Genomic DNA, 18,620 nt, shown 5'->3' with positions numbered 1-18,620 from the left:
TGGTCCCGCGTAAGCAGCTTTGCGCTTCTTGCCAAATTACATTTTGCTCTCCTGCATTTCAGTTTCTTAGGAAAGTCATCCTGGCATGGTCTGACCAAGGACAGGAACACACCTGGAAATCCTTACTAATGACATTAATAGTGGAGACCCAATCTAAAGTGTGACCGAGGCAATGGGTAGGCAGGAGAATCTGTAGCAGAGCTGCGTACCACCGCTGCGTTGGGCACAAGGGCGCTATGAGGGTAATAGCGGCCACCGATTGATGGAACTTCACGACGGTCTGTGTGATCAGCGGCCTCAGCGAGAGTCTCTCTAGAGATGTCCCTGACCACGGTGTTAAACAAGGCATTAGCCAGAGATATGTGCTCCTGAAACCTGGACGTTATGTCTGGGCATCTTGTCTACCCCTGGATACCCGCATTATTCCAGGGTGCTGTTTAGCGCCTCATCGTTGAGCATCCATTCCTGTTCTTTCACCAGTGCTCTATTTAGAGGTTTTTTTTGCAGGTGCACTGCTCTTATGCAAGTTCTCCTTGGGATGGCCCAACGCCACAAAAGCTGAGTCTACCACAAGAGAACCCTCAACCTCATTCTTCCTTGCTTGTAGATATAGCACAGAGCTGTTGTGCCATCTGTTTGTACTATTGCCAACTTGTTCTGAATACCAGGGATGGAAACATTGAGAGCCAGCTTGACTGGCCGAAGTTTCAGAAAGGTGATGTGACACAAACATTCTGACAATGATCAGAACCCCTGGGAGGAGGTAGTTGGTCAATGTGGGCTTTCCATCCAGTAGGAGATGTGTGCAACACAAGGACTTCCCCTGCTAGGGAAAAGCAAAAATGAGACCCCCAATTTCAGCTCTGTATCTTCATCCACCAGGAGAAAGACTGCAGGGCCTTCTGTGTTGTGGCATTTCCCACTGATCTTCAAGAAATCCTTGAAAAGGCATCATCTGTAGCCTCACACAAGTGGCAAAAAGAATGTATGATATCAATTAACTCAAAAGAGATGCCCCTCTCCAAGTTTCGTTCAATTTCAGACTTCCTCTCCATGGATTCACCCTTCTTATGAAGGATAGGCATTTCCTTCCCCGGCTTCGATAATTGAGCCCAGGTGGTGAATTTTATAAACTGGAATCAGAATAGATTCTCTCTTGATCACTTGTTGATCCAGTTCATTCAAGCTCCATCACTGAGGACTGACTCAGAAATGCTTTAATTGAACCATTAGCCCTCAGAGAGAGAACCAGCAACAATGACTGTCATGGAAGATCGCTGAAGAAGACATGGAGATCTCGCTGCTGATCTCTTTAATCAGCAAAGAGGGCTCTCCTTGTGCTGAGTTTCCCTCTAGCACGAACGTCTTATCTTCATCAAGCCTTCTCTCTGTGTCCCGGCCCTTTAAGCTTTAAACTACCTCAGCTTTGAGGCATCCTCAGCGTCAAGGCACCTCCAGCACCAAGCCCCCCTCAGCACCAAAATCCTCTCAGAGTCAAATGACGGTGAACAATCTCTACAGCCGCTCCACATCGAGACATCTCGGCGTCGAAGGCTCTCTTGACATGAGGGAATCTGGAGGTCGCAAGATCACTCAATGTTGAATGAGGGCATTGTGAAAGAAAAAGGTGCCACTAATGTTCCAGGGACGTCAGGGGTGTCAGAGCATGTCACGGAAGGTGCCATGATAGTAGTGAAGGTACACTCCTGCTCCTTAACTGAAGACAGCCACCTCCGAGTGGATGACTACCGTAGACTCAGAGCCCGGCATTCTAGGCCGGCTTCCCTTCTTTTCTCAGAGTCTCCTAATGTGGCTCCTTCTGAGAGAAAGGACTCTCCTTAAAGGAGTGGGAATGAAGAGTAGAGCCAGTGCTGACAGCATAGTAGCACCTCGCCAACTTTCTCTCCCCCAAAGGAGGCCCATCTAACAAAACCGGCCAAACAGGAGGGCAACCTGACCAAAGAGATGAACAGTTAAAAGATCTTATCTTTACAGTAAAACAATGCTACCTAAAGCAACATGCCTTTGAAAGGGGTCGAGTGAAATCAAAAACTCAAAGAGTAACAAAGGAAAAAGCTTAGACAGCTTCAGAAAGTGGTCACAGACCCTTTCTCACAGAGCAGAAAAGAGAGGAACCTTTCAGTGCCTTGTAGCGCTCCCTCTGTGTTTTCTGTCTTCAAGCTGCCTTTTCTCTCTCTTGTTTCTGTTCTTTACCGTGATTTTACAGTGGGCAAAGCAGGTGCAGCAAATGTTGTCTCACTAGTTTCTCTGTTAGAGATAAGAGAATGGAAACTGATCCTGATTGGCTCTGAGTGTGCTCCGGGACCTTGCACGTGGACAGAGATGGTCTGTGTGTGGGATCTTTCGTGAAGATTCCACACATGGTGGAGAGTTCTGCAATCAGCATTTTACAGGAAAAGACCCATAATTCCCAAGATTCCTGGTGCTGGAACCAGTACTAGAATCCTGAAAGCAAGAAATAGCTCATAAATAGCCATGGAGTGTGCTGTAGTGCTCCCCACCCACTCACTCCACAGTAACCTCTGAGCCCTACCAGTTGTGCACAGAGGCCAGTTTTGGAGAACCCCAACCATGATAACCACAAATAAAACAGTGCAAGTCTGGACTGGAGAACATCTTCGATTCTGGCAAAACCTTTACTTTCCAGGTCAACATCCTGAAGAGCAAATCGAGGCTTGCCGGTGCATAATTGCCCCCATTAGTTGAGGACTCAGCACTTGGACTGCTCTCCCTCCAGAGGAAGCTGAAAATAGGGTGACACCCAGATTCCGAGGAGATGGATGAGGACTTCCCAACAATCAGTGCAGTCCAATGACCTCGTCCTCAGGGATGCAACCGCTGAGAAGCTGCAGGCCCTGTGCAGCGACATCTCCACAGAAACCTCAGAACCTGCCCTAGACATCTATCTGAGAGATGCTCCCGCCATTAATGACTTGATCTGACACTCAAGGCAATCCGGTGCCGTCACTTGTAAGGATTGCTCCACCTTTAGCGCTTTAACCTCTGAGCAAACCTTGTGTCCACCATGGCCACGCTACCTATTATATCTGAGGCTCCACACTGATCATCGTCCCCACTTCCAGCAATTTCCCCACTTCATGGCCGAGAACCTATTAGCCAATCATGTGTCCTGCAAGGCCATACCATCTATTCTCTTGGAGACTCAACACCAACCATTGGCACCAGCTTCAGCGATGGTTCCATCTTCAGCGCTCCAACCTGTGAGCCATCTTCTGTCCTACACGGCCATCTCGTCTAATGTTTCAGAGAATAGCTATGCAATGTGTAGACCTTCAGTGTGAATCCACCCCCACGCCCATCAGATGGCGCATCCATGAGTAGATGCTCCTTGCTCCCAGGACCTCATCAAATAAAACATGCTGGAGAGCTAAAGGCAGTGTGTGCCAGAGGTGACCCTGGCCTGCTTCTATCAAATAATAGCCAGTCAATAATAACCCAGAATGGTAACTGAGAGTATCAAATTGCAAATGACATGATAGTTTTCAATTCAATAATTTTAAAACAACAAAATATATTAGTTTTTTTCTTTTTTTCCAAAAAAGGAAGCTATACGCACCTTATTACCTTTTATTGTTTTAAAATGTGTTCTTGGTTTGTCATTTACTAAATAGTAAAAGCAGACCCCCCTTTTCATCTCTCAGTTGACGTGAGTACCGCTTATTTTGCACTTAAATATTTCCAGCCATAAAGGCACAGCTATAACACCAGTGGGAACCCCAGAAACTCCAAAATATCCTACTTCCTTGGTCCTACTCGCCTGCTCTAAACCATTCTGGTCCTGACCACAATTGTTTTTTTTTTGTTTAGATTTAAACTAATTATTAAAGATGGGTTATTTTTAAAATAATTTCGTGATTTCCTTTCTTCATTTTTACACTACTTATTTTCAGAAAATGCCATTTTGATGTGTTCATTATCAGGTTTCCTCTTTTATGGAAAAGTTATTTTTTCCTGTGTCCCACTGATCTATGCAACGATTGCACAATACCAAGGATGATCACAATCTCAAATGGCCTCAATTTCCAACACACTGGTGTGTATGTAGCCTATCAACTCCCCTTCAACTTGGGAAGGACGGGCAACGGACTTCGTCTTTATCATCACACTCACCTCTCTAGCCTGTTAAGCACATACTCTCTAAAAACATGACATCTCTTCTGATCAATCACTGAGTAATCCCAATGACCTTAAAATACCATTCAATCCTCTTAAGAGCCTTTTTGATAGGAACACTGAACCCCAGATTAGTTCACTGACTACATTCACTCATTCACAAGCGAATATTGGTGTACACGCCGTTTGCGGGTGTGAAATGGAAAGGGGATGACCTAGGGCTGTCATTGTAAGAATGATCTGGAACAGTGTCATTTTAACTAGCACCGGTTTTGCATGCAGGAGAAAGAGCACTCACTTGAGCAGATGACGCTGGCGTCCTCCTGGTGCACACAGTCATGCCTCTTCCACCCAGAATGAGGGCAATCCCACAGGCGGGACTCCAAGCCGCTGCATGCAACATCGTCCAGGAGAATGCTTCCATTGCCTTGACCGAAGTAGGCCATGCTCAGAGCAGAAAGAGCCGACCCGCAGCCGAGCTGTCTGCACACGACTTGAGCATCGTTCAGGTCCCAGCCATCATCGCACACCGTCCCCCAGGAGGAATTATACCAGATTTCGACACGGCCCGCACACCTGCTGGAACCATTCTGAAGACGCATGGAGTAATTACCTGAAATAGAAGACCAGGGAAAAGAATTGGGACACTAAGAGAGCATTCAACACCCTTGGAGAGGCATAAAGACCAGTCTAATGGAAGCCCTCCAGATGCTAAGAATATAAAGGTTCTTCCTCCAGCGAGGAAGATGCCCGAGAGCAAGATGCAATATTATAAAACTGCATCAGAACATTCTAGAAGACACTACGGCATTGGAAATGACGGGCCATGTAATGACAGCCAACCACCTTAAGACTCCATATCATATCGCAGAAGAATTGTAACATCACTTCTCATCCATGACACACACTTAAATGTTCAGACCATTAGAATTCTTCTCATCTCCTGCCGGCTAGCCTTAGTAATGTGAAACAAGAAATGACACATAAATGCAAAAAACATGAGAGAAGTAGCATAACCGCTATGAACAGTGGCAAGCATTATCACAGCATCAAGAATATCATTTAATTACTCCTTCTAATCGGGTACATCGTAGCATATTGATCTCAAGGTAACCAAACACTGCCAATGCATTGGTCTCCCCATATGCGATTGCAACACAGAATGAGACTGATTGAAATTGGCCTCTTTATATTTGAGGACCAGCACAGAATTGGGGTGAATGGAATTCGCCTCCCGATGTTTGAGGACCAGCACAGAATTAGGGTGAATGGAAATGGCCTTCCCATGTTTGCGCACAAGCACAGAATTAGGGTGAGTGGAATTGGCTTTGCCATTTTTGGGGACAGCACCGAATTGGGGTGAATGCAAAGGGTCTCCCCATGATTGAGGACCAGCAGGAAATCATGGTGAATGGAATTGGCCTCCCCATGTTTGAGCACCAGCACAAAATTAGGGTGATTAGAATGTGCCTCCCCATGTTTGAGGACCAGCTCAGAATTAGGGTGATTTCAATTGGCCTCCCCATGTTCCAGGACCAGCACAGAATTGCGGTGAATAGAAAGGATCTCGCATTGATTGGGGGCCAGTACAAAATTGGGGTGAATGGAAATGGTCTCTCCATGTTTGGGGGCCAGTACAGAAGAAGGATGAATGGAAATGCACCACCCACATGTTTGAGGACCAGTGCAGAATTAGGCTGAATGGAAAGGACCTCGCCATATTTGGGGGCCAGTACAGAATTGGGGTGAATGGAAATGGTCTCTCCATGTTTGAGGTCCAACTTAGAATTAGGGTGATTTCAATTGGCCTCCACATGTTCGAGGACCAGCACAGAATGAGGGAGAATGGAAAGGACCTCGCCTTTTTTGGGGGCCATTACAGAATAAGGATGAATGGAAATGCACCACCCCCATGTTTGAGTACCAGCACAGAATTAGGGTGAATGGCAGTAGGACAGTAACTGAGATTCTAGTCCCACTCATGGTCTGCATTGAACACTTGTATATCAAAAACATTTATCAGTTTTGCTATAGAGAAGTCAAAACACAATGCCTCATTACGAGCTTGCCGGTCCAGATACAACGGTACCGGTAAGCTTGCCGGTACCGTTGTGCCTGGACCGGCAAACTCCGAGTTGTGCTTGTGGGTGCCTTTCATTCCGCCAAGTCTGACCTGGCGGAATGAAAGGCACCCGCGAGCAGAGCATTAATAACGGTGCCGGTGCATCCGACCTCCCCATTCCCATTGAGCCCTATGGACTCAATGGGAATGGGAAAGATTTATTTCCAGCGCCCAGGAATGGGCAAATACCGGGTCAGGCAAGGTCGTGACCCAGCAATTGGCCATTTGTGGCGCTGGAGAAAAAAAAATACCGGCAGCCGCCTTGCCTATATTACTACTGCCAGCCTCGTAATGAGGCCCTAAGTCTTCCTAACATTCAACGGTCTGACTCTACAACGGTAGTTACTCCCAGCCTCATCTGTAGACTATGTAAAGGCCCAGAATTCGGTGGGGTGTATAGGCCCTTGGTTCTTCTGAATCTTGAGGTCAAGCTTTTTACAAAGATTTTCAAATCCAGTTTGGAGACCACCCCAGCCTCAATATGATCCAGTCTGTCCAAGCAGGCTTTGTCATAGCTGATAGCCACTCGACAATATTTATAAAACATCCCACCTTCTGGATAAAATCAACACCTCTCACTTGGCCCCTTCATCGTACTCATGCAGAAATAGCATTCGACAGGGTGGACTGAGCCTTCTTCAAGAAGACCGGGCAAGCTCTGAGTTTTCATGGGATCTTCAATAGGAACGTCACGTCCAACTATTTGGTCCGGCACCAAAATAAACGACAGGATTGGGGAACTAGACAATGGTGACTGCTCTTCCATTTCCTTTTACTTCTAGTTATGGCTTATTCTGCTAGACAGGTCAGGGGCAACACGAGAAAGCAGTGGATCCATTTTAGCATTGTGGTATTTAATTTCATTTTGCTGATGATGAATTAGTTGACGTCTCTCAGCAAATTACTTTAGTGCTTTAAGTATAGAATTAGGTCTCTTTACAAAGATATCAGGTTTGAAAGTTAACTTCCCTATTTTGGGATGTGCACTATCTTTTTAAAGGCTAAAGAGAAAAAGAAAACTAAAATAATTGGTCTGGTGAAAATTGATTAAGAAATGTATGAGGTATTTGGGGGATGAACATTAACAACTTCGGCAGCCGGGGCAACGCGCCCCTTTTGTGTTTCATAAAGGGCAACATGTTCAAAGGGCAGAAGCTTGCCCTTTTCTAGTTTCATGGGGATCAATTTGATCACAATTGATGTGCTTCCACTCCTACGGGCCCACTGCCAGAGTGGAATGTCTCCAGACAAGACAAGGAGTTCCCCAACCTGAGGTTCGATGGCGGGACACAACCAGACAGCTTACTGAACTTCAGAAATCTTTTCAAGGTTATATTTTCAAGAAGCAGCTTAATCTCAGATCTTTATATGGTTGTGTCTCTGGACTCAGGACCACATACAGGACCTCCTTGTCAGGAGAAATGGCCTGGGGGCTTAGGTAATCAGCTGACCAGCAATGATTGGGTGGCAATGTAGGCCAGGGCATCAAGTCCCTCTCTATGTGTACACTACAACAAGCTTTAATTCAAGCTCATTCTCCGCTGGTATCTCACCACAGTGAGGCTACATGCTGAATCCGTGAAAAGCTGGAGAACATGCAGGGCTGATGGGAAATTAACACTTGTCTTGGGTGACTATCCAGACAGTTTCTCCTGATTCTGGGGCAATCCTATCCCTCTATCCCCACTAACCAACCTCGTCCTCTTTCTTGCAGAGCCACTTGAGCACCTGGAGACTGCCCGTGGGTGGTAGCGGTGAACGGTATAAGTCAACATAGCATATCCCAGGGATAAAAAGAGGGTGTTGGATGACCCCGCGGCGAGTATGCACCACACAGAAGATGAAGCGTGATCCGGGGCGGTGTGGCAAGGATAGACATAGGAGGCAATCCCTCGGTGGGTGACAACATTTTGCAAACACTAGGATCATGAAAGATTTTGGCAGTTCTGGGTGTGGATGGATTTGGTGAGGAATGGTGATCAGGATGAATACAGTATCTTTATTGCTCTCTTATAAGTAGCTTTGACATGACTCTACACTATGCAGACACATAAACACAGCTCCTCTCTTCAGGGAGTCAAACAAAGGGTTCCCTGTTACTTTCCATGTAAAAATATTCTGCCAGATTTTGTCAATTATAGTTTTCCTTATTAGGGATTCTACTTACTTGATTGACAATATTATCATTATGTTCAGTGTCACAGGAGGCTACTGATCGCCAAAATAATAAATAAGCCACATCCAGAATGCTTGCTGGGTGTCGCAATGGATCATCGGACAGTAGCGGTTACATAAAATAAACACTGGTCTTCATTACGAGTCCGGCGGTAACCCTGCCGCGGCTACCGGCGGATTGCCGCAGACTCTATATTTTACTGGCGCCTGACTTCCTGGTGCCACCATGCTATTACAAGTCCGGCAGCCCGAAAGTCAGGCACCGGTAAAATGTAAGTCCCTTAGGGCTCTATGGGAGTGGGGACTATGAAGCACCGGCACGATGGCTAACGGTGCCGGCGCTTCCGTGAACAGTCTGCCTACCGTGGACCCAGCGCCTGGCAGTGTCTGACCTGTCGGCACAGTGGCCACTGCTGGCAGACACTTTAGTTTGCCGGTCCAGAAATAAGGGTGCCGGTGAGCCTTCCGGCACACTTAGAATGCGGCCCACTGACTTCAATGGAAAAAGGTCCTACCTTCAGCAGATGTGTTCGTAGGGATGCGAGTCTGAGCTGGAAAAGAAAGAGGACACACTGTCAGTCCCCAGAAATGACTTGGTGGCCGACCCAGGAGTAAATGACCTGAGAATTACCTGGAGTTGATGGTGGTCTTGCAGCTGCAAGAAGAGGGAAAAAGAACAATTAACACAGAAGGGGTGCAGGATGGGGGACGTTTCAACATTCAGCAAGTTTCAAGTATTCTGGTGGTTACAACAAATACCCCAGAAAGACTGAATTTCTATGATCTTTGAACCTAAAGGAACAACTGAACCAACACAAGCAAAATCAACCCTTGAACTGCGCTGAGCAGTAGGAACTCAAGTAGCAGGACAGCTCCATGCCAACAGCCCCCACTATCAGAGCCTGTGACAAATTGGATTCTGCCTCACAGGAGTACAAGGATGAGTAGGGGTAAAATGACACACTGAGACCTCACATAGGGACCGTAAAGATATACACCTCCTTGAGCTTTTGTGGTAACAAGGGCCGAGGGAAGGCTATATAAGAGGGGTGCGAAGGTGACCCAGTAGTGAACCAAACAACAAAGTATTGCAGTCCAAAATAAAGCAAATGTCCAATCAAGGTTCTATAAATATATGTATACTTTAATCAAACACACCATCTGCAACAGAACAAACAGAAATACTGTACAAAAACCCATCCCAAAGGAAGAACAGAGAAGTTATAACAGACTGAGGGAAGTCACACTGAGTGTAGTACCAGGGGTGTTAGATAAATTACTAGCCACAAAAAGGATATCTTGGATGAAAACAGGAGCGATCGTGACCTAACCAACCTCTAGGGTCCAAGTGGACTGAGGGGGCAGTTCAGAATCAAAAGTACCAGGATTCAGTTCTTGTTAGGCTGACATAGTCAGTCCCGGTGTTGAGCGTAGATGTGAGCTGATCAAGCTCAGTTTGAGCACCGAGGATTGTGTGGGCCCAAACAGCAAGCAAGCGCCATGTAGGAGGGAATGCGGTCACTCAGTGCGGTAGAGGGGTTGCTCTCAAGGATGCAGATCAGGGAGTTCCCAGGAATGCTTTGCAGTTGGTCAGGCCGAGTCGAACATTAACCACCGAGAGGGGTCCATGAGCGATGCTCTAGCACTCGCCCAGCCCTCGCCCCCCACCACTTGCCTACTAGTTGCATTTCCCTCACAGAGATTTTAGGGTGTTTTGTCTTGCTCTTTTCGACTGTTGATGGAATGTGGAAACCCAGTCAGCAGCTGTACATTCTCATGAAAATCAAATACATTGCTTTGAAAAAAAGTATAGACCCTCTCCATTGACAAGGACACTCTGTATCAGAAACGGCACTGAACAAGAACAAGCCAACATGCCCCCACTATACTGGTTAAACTTTGTATAAGAATAAACTCTACTCTCTGCAGCGGAAGGACTCAGTATCAGAATGTACTCTACACTTTGCAAGGGAGGGTCCATAACATAATAAACTCTCTCTTTGCAGTGCAGACTCTGTAACTGAATGAACTCTACTCTTTGCAGGGGAGATTTAATTAAAAAAACTCTACTCTTTGCAGGGGAGATGTTATAAAATAATAAACTCTCTCTTTGCAGTGGAGACCCTGTATCTGAATTAACTCTTCTCTTTGAAGGGGAGTACTCTTTGCAGGGGCGTGGTTATACAGACTCTGTATCTGGATACACTCTACTCTTTGCAGAGGAGATGCAATAAAAGAATACACTCTCTTTGCAGGGGGTACTCAGTATCAGAATGAACTCTACTCTTTACAAGGGATAGTCTATAAAATAATAAACTCTCTTTGGAGTGAAGACTCTGTATCTGAATGAACTCCACTCTTTGCAGGGGGAGACTCAGTATCAGAATGTACTCTACTCTTTGAAACAAAAACTCTCTTTGTAGTGGAGAATCTGTATCTGAATGAACTCTACTCTTTGCAGGGGAGAGTCTATAAAATAATAAACTCTCTCTTTGCAGTGAAGACTCTGTATCTGAGTGAACTCTACTCTTTGCCGGGGGAGACTCTATCAGAATGTACTCTACTCTTTGCAAGGGAGATTTCATAAAATAATAAACTCTACTCTTTGCAAGGGGAGTCTATAAAATAATAAACTCTCTCTTTGCAGTGGAGACTCTGTATCTGAATGAACTCTACTCTTTTCAGAGGAGATTTCATAAAATAATAAACTCTACTCTTTGCAAGGGGAGACGTTATAAAATAATAAACTCTCTCTTTGCAGTGGAGACTGTATCTGAATTAACTCTACTCTTTGCAGGGGAGATTTCATGAAATAATAAACTCTACTCTTTGTACGGGATCTGTTATTAAATAATAAACTCTCTCTTTGCAGTGGAGATTCTGTATCTGAATGATATCTACTCTTGGCAGGGGAGAGTCTATAAAAGAATAAACTCCCTGCCGGGGAGGCAGTATTAGAATGCAATCTACTCTTCGCAGGGGAGATTTCATAAAATAATAAACTCTACTCTTTGCAGGGATGATGTTACAAAATAATACACTCTCTCTTTGCAGTGGAGACTCTGGATCTGAATGAACTCTACTCTTTGCAAGGGGAGACTCAGTATCAGAATTAACTCTACTCTTTGCAAGAGAGAGTCTATAAAATAAAAAACACTCTTATTGCAGTGGAGACTCTGTATCTGAATTAACTCTACTCTTTGCAGGGGAGATTTCATGAAATAATAAACTCTTCTCATTGTACGGGATCTGTTATTAAATAATAAACTCTCTCTTTGCAGTGGAGATTCTGTATCTGAATGATATCTACTCTTGGCAGGGGAGAGTCTATAAAAGAATAAACTCCCTGCCGGGGTGACAGTATTAGAATGCAATCTACTCTTCGCAGTGGAGATTTCATAAAATAATAAACTCTACTCTTTGCAGGGACGATGTTACAAAATAATACACTCTCTCTTTGCAGTGGAGACTCTGGATCTGAATGAACTCTACTCTTTGCAGTGGATATTTAATAAACTAATAAATTCTACTCTTTGCAGGGGAGACGTTATAAAATAATAAACTCTCTCTTTGCAGTGGAGATTCTGTATCTGAATGATATCTACTCTTGGCAGGGGAGAGTCTATAAAAGAATAAACTCCCTGCCGGGGAGACAGTATTAGAATGCAATCTACTCTTGGCAGGGGAGATTTCATAAAATAATAAACTCTACTCTTTGCAGGGGAGATTTTATAAAAGAATAAACTGTCTCTTTGCAGGGGAATCTGTATCAGAATGAACTCTACTCTTTGTAGGGGAGCTTCTATGAAGAATGAACTCTACTCTTTGCAGGGGAGATTCCATAAAACAATAAACTCTGCTCTTTGCAGGGGAGATGTCATAAAAAACTCTCTCTTTGCAGGGGAGACTGTATCAGGATAAACGTTCTCTTTGCAAAGGAGACTCTGTACCAGAATGAACTTTACTATTGGCAGGGGAGAGTCTATAAAGGATTAGTACTCAGCGAGGGAAAATGAGATTGTAACATGCAATCTCATTGCCCATGTTGTGGCATTATCCGACTTGGAATCCCTCTCCCCCACAACATTCCTTCATTTCTGTCCTCGGCGGAGGGGTGGGGTGTCAGCCACTCAGCCAATGAGGAAGCTCGGAACTGGGTAATCCCGCTCCGAGACACCCCATGGCTGTAGGCTGCAATCTTCCCCCACCGGGGATCGAGTTAAGTGCTGTTCCCTCCCCCAGGCTCCCCATTCCAAAGAATCCAATCCCTGCCCTCCCAACCCCTCTTACCTTCTTTTTTGTCCATTTCGGGATCGGACGCGCAGGGAACACTTCTGTCCCCAGCACCTCCGCTCCCGATCCGTGACAGGCCGTCATTGTTTCCATAGCAGTCATTTTATTTGTTTACTTTTTTCCCTACTTTTTGAATAGCCGCCATTTTGTTTGTTTACCTTTTTTACATTCATTTTTAAATTCATTTTCAATGGCCGCCATGGAAAGGGAAAACAGAATTTGTTTTCCTTTCCACAGCGGCCATTTTTCTAACTTCCCTTTACAAAAAGAATTCAGACAGAGCCACACATCGCACTCAAGTGAGTGCCCTCAGTTAATTTCTCATACATACCAGAATGGAGATGCACCATTGACCTGCCATGACCTTTACTTTACTTTAAAACATTTATAATGCGCAAACCATATAGGCGGAAAAGTATGCGTGCCTCCACAGAGAGCCAATGCAGTGCTCGTCTGGCCGCCGATATAGGGTCACAACGGGATAGTCCCACGACCACCCTGACTGCACCGTTTTGCACCACCTGTAGTCTGTTAACATCAGTTTTGCTGAGCCCTGCCAGGAGGCAACAGCAGTAATTTTAGACCCACAATTGCTCTAGCAATAGTCTCAGCTTTGGCCTGTGAAAAGAAGGTCTAAGAATTGCCAAAAGCCTGATATAGTAGGCTGCTGCTGATACAAGACTCCCTACATGGGCTTTCATATTGAGCTTTTGGTCAAAGACCACAACACCCAAGGTTTTAACTTTCTTTTGGGGAGTTATCTTGACCTCTCCAAGTTGAAAGTTATCATAGGAAGGATCAAGCTTGGCCAGCGTAGACTGAGTGCCAACAATCAACAACTCGGTCTAATCCCTGTTCAACGCCAAGTTGTTCCACATCATCCAGTTCTCCACAGAGGTATGGACACGGTTCAGTTCAGCTTCATCCTGGGAGTGTGTACTAACCATGGGGATGACTTACTGTGTGTCATGTGCATAGTTGGTCAACTCCACCCCCTCCTGATCCAGAAGGGCAAAGAAAGGGGCAACTCTGGAGAGAACCAGGTTTTGTTTTTTAACCCTTCCCTAGAGAGGCACTAGGGAATTGGTGATGTTGTCCAGATTGGAGACGAAGTAACTGGGACATCATTACTGCAGAATCAGTAGGAGAAAAAGTAATGGAAGGCCGTAACACGGGTTCAATTCGGTCCAGCGTAAGCCGCTTTGCGCTTCTTGCCAAAGTGCATTGTGTTCTCCTGCATTTCAGTTTCTTAGGAAAGTCAGCCTGGCATGGTCTGACCAAGGACAGGAACACACCTGGAAATCCTTACTAATGACATTTATAGTGGAGACCCAATCTAAAGTGTGACCGAGGCAATGGGTAGGCAGGAGAATCTTTTGCTCAAATCCAAGATCAATTAAAGCCTGCTCCAGGTCAGAAGCCAGAGTGTCCTCCTTGTGACCAAGCCAGTAGTTAAAATCACCTAATAGTAAGAAACTGGAATTAGGCTTTAAATTAGGTAACAAATCATTAGATCTGCCATGATGGGGATTTGGGGGGGTGAAGGCAGGCGTGTATGATTAGTGGGCAGACACCCATGATGGCTTCCTAGGACTATGGGCAAGGCACTTCCCCTCCTGCCCATGGCATCTTCATTATAACTCAAAAGCTTAATATAGAGTCGCAAGCACCAACCCTTCCGAGTACATGGCATAACAGGTCCACATTCTCCTAGTCTCAGGCAAAATACGCCCACAAATGGTTCATGGTCCTGAGAGCAAAAAAACCTGAAGCATAAGGGATACCCTGTATCAGTGTGAATTGACATCCATGTGGCTGTTCCCCAGATGTCTGCAATGGGGTCATTTCTCAATAAGGTTCTAGAGCGGCTTTATCAATGCTGGATGATGCCCCAGGCCGACCGGAACAAAGTCCGCCAGATGTTTGATAAAAGTAGGTCAGGGATGACATTACCTATCTATATATAACATGTTTAGAAGCTGGGAGGGCTGCTTATTAGGTCTGTATCCTACACAAAAATAACTCTATCTTGCTACTATACTAATATACTAACTCCTATTAAGCTAGAACCTCAATGCTTTCTTAACACCAGCTGGATGCAAGCTTGGCTGCCCAGGAGAAAATGGGCAAGGCGAGTAGGAAGGCAAGTCTTTATATGGACAAGTGAAGCCACTTTAAGGGGGAAATAAGGATGTGTTCTCAGAACGACCTCCTCTTTGTGAAATACTCATTCTGGCTCATAAGAACCCAAGGTCTGTGTTTCACTTACTTGTCTGCTTAATGGACATAGCACTACAGACCGATCCGATGAGGCAGTCCAAAGGGAGACAACATCAACTTGGGCAATACCATGTTCAATGCCAAAGGAGGGGAAAACCTTTTTAGGACCTTCCAGAGAATTCTTGATGACTGGAACCAAGAAAACAGGAAGTTTGGGATGCACACGTCCTTTAGACTGAAGGGGCCAACAGGTGAATATTGCAGTTCACCTTTTGCTGACTGGCCTAAATATGGAAGTAACTTATCCTCTTGACAAATATACACCTGAGGAGCAGGGCTGTAAAGATCAGTGGTGGTAGTTTTGGGTGTTAAAGGCTGTGTTCCATCTTTGTTAGATTTAATTTGCATGGCAACTCCCCACCTGGAGCTGCAGTCCCCTGTAGAAGAGCTGCGTACCACCGCTGTGTTGAACAAAAGGGAGTTATGAGGATAATAGCGGCCACCGATTGATGGACCTTCACGATGGTCTGCGTGATCAGTGGAATCAGCGAGAGTCTCTGAAGAGATGCCCCTGACCAGGGCATTAAACAGAGGCATTACCCAGAGATCTGTGCTCCTGAAAGCTGGACGTTATGTCTGGGCATCTTGTCTACCCCTGGATACCCGCATTCTTCCAAGGTGCTGTTTATAGCCTCATTGTTGAGCATCCATTCCTATTCTTTCGCCAGTGCTCTGCTTAGAGGTTTTTTTGCAGGTGCACTGCTCTTATGCAAGTTCTCCTTGGGATGGCCCAACGCCACAAAAGCTGAGTCTACCGCAAGAGAACCCTCAACCTCATTCTTCCTTGCTTGTAGATATAGCACAGAGCTGTTGTGCCATCTGTTTGTACTATTGCCAACTTGTTCTGAATACAAGGGATGGAAACATTGAGAGCCAGCTTGACTGGCCAAAGTTTCAGAAAGGTGATGTGACACAAACATTCTGACAATGATCAGAACCCCTGGGAGGAGGTAGTTGGGCAATGTGGGCTTTCCACCCAGTAGGAGATGTGTGCAACACAAGGACTTCCCCTGCTAGGGAAAAGCAAAAATGAGACCCCCAATTTCAGCTCTGAATCTTCATCCACCAGGAGAAAGACTGCAGGGCCTTCTGTGTTGTGGCATTTCCCACTGATCTTCAAGAAATCCTTGAAGAGGCATCATCCGTAGCCTCACACAAGTGGCAAAAAGAATGTATGATATCAATTAACTCAAAAGAGATGCCCCTCTCCAAGTTTCGCTCAATTTCAGACTTCCTCTCCATGGATTCACCCTTCTTATGAAGGATATGCATTTCCTTCCCCGGCTTCGATAATTGAGCCCAGGTGGTGAATTTTATAAACTGGAATCAAAGTAGATTCTCTCTTGATCACTTGTTGATCCAGTTCATTCAAGCTCCATCACTGAGGACTGACTCAGAAATGCTTTAATTGAACCATTAGCCCTCAGAGAGAGAACCAGCAACAATGACTGTCATGGAAGATCGCTGAAGTAGACATGGAGGTCTCGCTGCTGGAGTCTTTATTGGCAAAGAGAACTCTCCTTTGGCTGAGTTTTCCTCTAGCATGAACGTCTTATCTTCATCAAGTCTTCTCTCGGTGTCCCGGCCCTTTAAGCTTTAAACTACCTCAGCTTTGAGGCATCCCCAGCGTCAAGGCACCTCCAGCACCAAGCCCCCCTCAGCACCAAAATCCTCTCAGAGTCAAATGGCGGTGAACAATCTCTACAGCCGCTCCACATCGAGACATCTCGGCGTCGAAGGCTCTCTTGACATGAGGGAATCTGGAGGTCGCGAGATCACTCAATGTTGAATGAGGGCATTGTGAAAGAAAAAGGTGCCACTAATGTTCCAGGGACGTCAGGGGTGTCAGAGCATATCACGGAAGGTGCCATGATAGTAGTGAAGGTACACTCCTGCTCCTTAACTGAAGACAGCCACCCCCGAGTGGATGACTACCGTAGACTCAAAGCACAGCACTCTAGGCCGGCTTCCCTTCTTTCCCCAGAGTCTCCTAATGTGTCTCGTTCTGAGAGAAAGAACTCTCCTTAAAGGAGTGGGAATGAAGAGTAGAGCCAGTGCTGACAGCATAGTAGCACCTCACCAACATTCTCTCCCCCAAAGGAGGCCCATCCAACAAAACCAGCCAAACAGGAGGGCAACCTGACCAAACAGAAGAACAGTTAAAAGATCTTACCTTTACAGTAAAAAATGCTACCTAAAGCAACATGCCTTTGAAAGGGGTCGAGTGAAATCAAAAACTCAAAGAGTAACAAAGGAAAAAGCTTAGAAAGCTTCAGTAAGTGGTCACAGAACCTTTCTCACAGAGCAGAAAAGAGAGGAACCTTTCAGTGCCTTGTAGCGCTCCCTCTGTGTTTTTCTGTCTTCAAGCTGCCTTTTCTCTCTCTTGTTTCTGCTCTTTACCGTGATTTTACTGCGGGCAAAGCAGGTGCAGCAAATGTTGTCTCACTGGTTTCTCTGTTAGAGATAAGAGAATGGAAACTGATCCTGATTGGCTCTGAGTGTGCTCCAGGACCTCGCACGTCGACAGAGATGGTCTGTGTGTGGGATCTTTCGTGAAGATTCCACACATGGTGGAGAGTTCTGCAATCAGCATTTTACAGGAAAAGACCCATAATTCCCAAGATTCGTGGTGCTGGAACCAGTACTTGCTATTAGCCTGAAGCCAGAAATAGCTCATAAATAGCAGTGGAGTGTGCTCTAGTACTCCCCACCCACTACCTCCACAGTAACCTCTGAGCCCTACCAATCGTGCGCAGAGGCCAGTGAATGGAATTAGCCTACCGATGTTTGAGGACCAGCACAGAAATGGGGTGAATGGAATTCATCTCCCAAGTTTGAGGACCAGAACAGAATTAGGGTTACTGTCATTGGCCTCTCCAAGTTTGTGCACAAGCACAGACTTAGGCTTCTGAATGTAATTGGCCTCTGCCTATTTGAGGGCCAGCACAAAATTAGGGTGAATAGAATTAGCCTACCGATGTTTGAGGACCAGCACAGAATTGGTGTGAATGGAATTCATCTCCCAAGTTTGAGGACTAGAACAGAATTAGGGTTAATGTCATTGGCCTCTCCAAGTTTGCACACAAGCACTGAATTAGGGTGAATGGAATTGGCCTCCAGATGGTTGATGACCAGCAACGAACTAGGGTGAATGGAACTGGCCTCCCAAGTTTTCAGACCAGCCCAGAATTAGGGTGAATGGATTTGGCCTCTCCAAGTTTGCGGACCAGCACAGAAATAGGGTGAATTGAATAAGCCTCTACGAATTTGAGGACAGACACAGAATGAGGGTGAATGGAATTGGCATGTTTGAGGACCAGCACAGAATTAGGGTGAAAGGAATTGGCTTCCCCATGTTTGAGGAAATTAACAGAATTAGGGTGAATGGAATTGGCCTCTCCAGGTTTGCACGCAAGCACAGACTTAGGTTGAAGGGAATTGGGCTCTGCCTGTTTGAGGGCCATCACAGAATTAGAGTGAATGGAATTCGTCTCCCAAGTTTGAGGACCAGAACAGTATTAGGGTTAATGTTTTTGGCCTGTCCAAGTTTGAACACAAGCACAGAATTAGGGCGAATGAAATTTGCCTCTGGATG

General features: G+C 45.6%; 1 protein-coding gene across 1 annotated transcript in view; it reads right to left on the bottom strand.

The window, feature by feature from the left end:
- The window catches only part of LOC138473323 (deleted in malignant brain tumors 1 protein-like), a 911,582-nt gene that overhangs the window by 565,021 nt on the left and 327,941 nt on the right, over positions 1 to 18,620 (bottom strand). Inside the window, exons 5-7 of the mRNA XM_069611989.1 lie at positions 9,084 to 9,107; positions 8,968 to 9,003; positions 4,454 to 4,768 (exon numbers count right to left, since the gene is read on the bottom strand). Coding sequence (XP_069468090.1) covers positions 4,454 to 4,768; positions 8,968 to 9,003; positions 9,084 to 9,107 — 375 coding nt within the window. The remainder of the gene's footprint in view (positions 1 to 4,453; positions 4,769 to 8,967; positions 9,004 to 9,083; positions 9,108 to 18,620) is intronic.

The sequence above is a fragment of the Ambystoma mexicanum genome, chromosome 8 (assembly GCF_040938575.1).
Source record: "Ambystoma mexicanum isolate Mex_15411 chromosome 8, UKY_AmexF1_1, whole genome shotgun sequence".
NCBI lineage: Eukaryota > Metazoa > Chordata > Amphibia > Caudata > Ambystomatidae > Ambystoma > Ambystoma mexicanum.
This window is presented reverse-complemented; position numbering and strand designations above follow the sequence as displayed.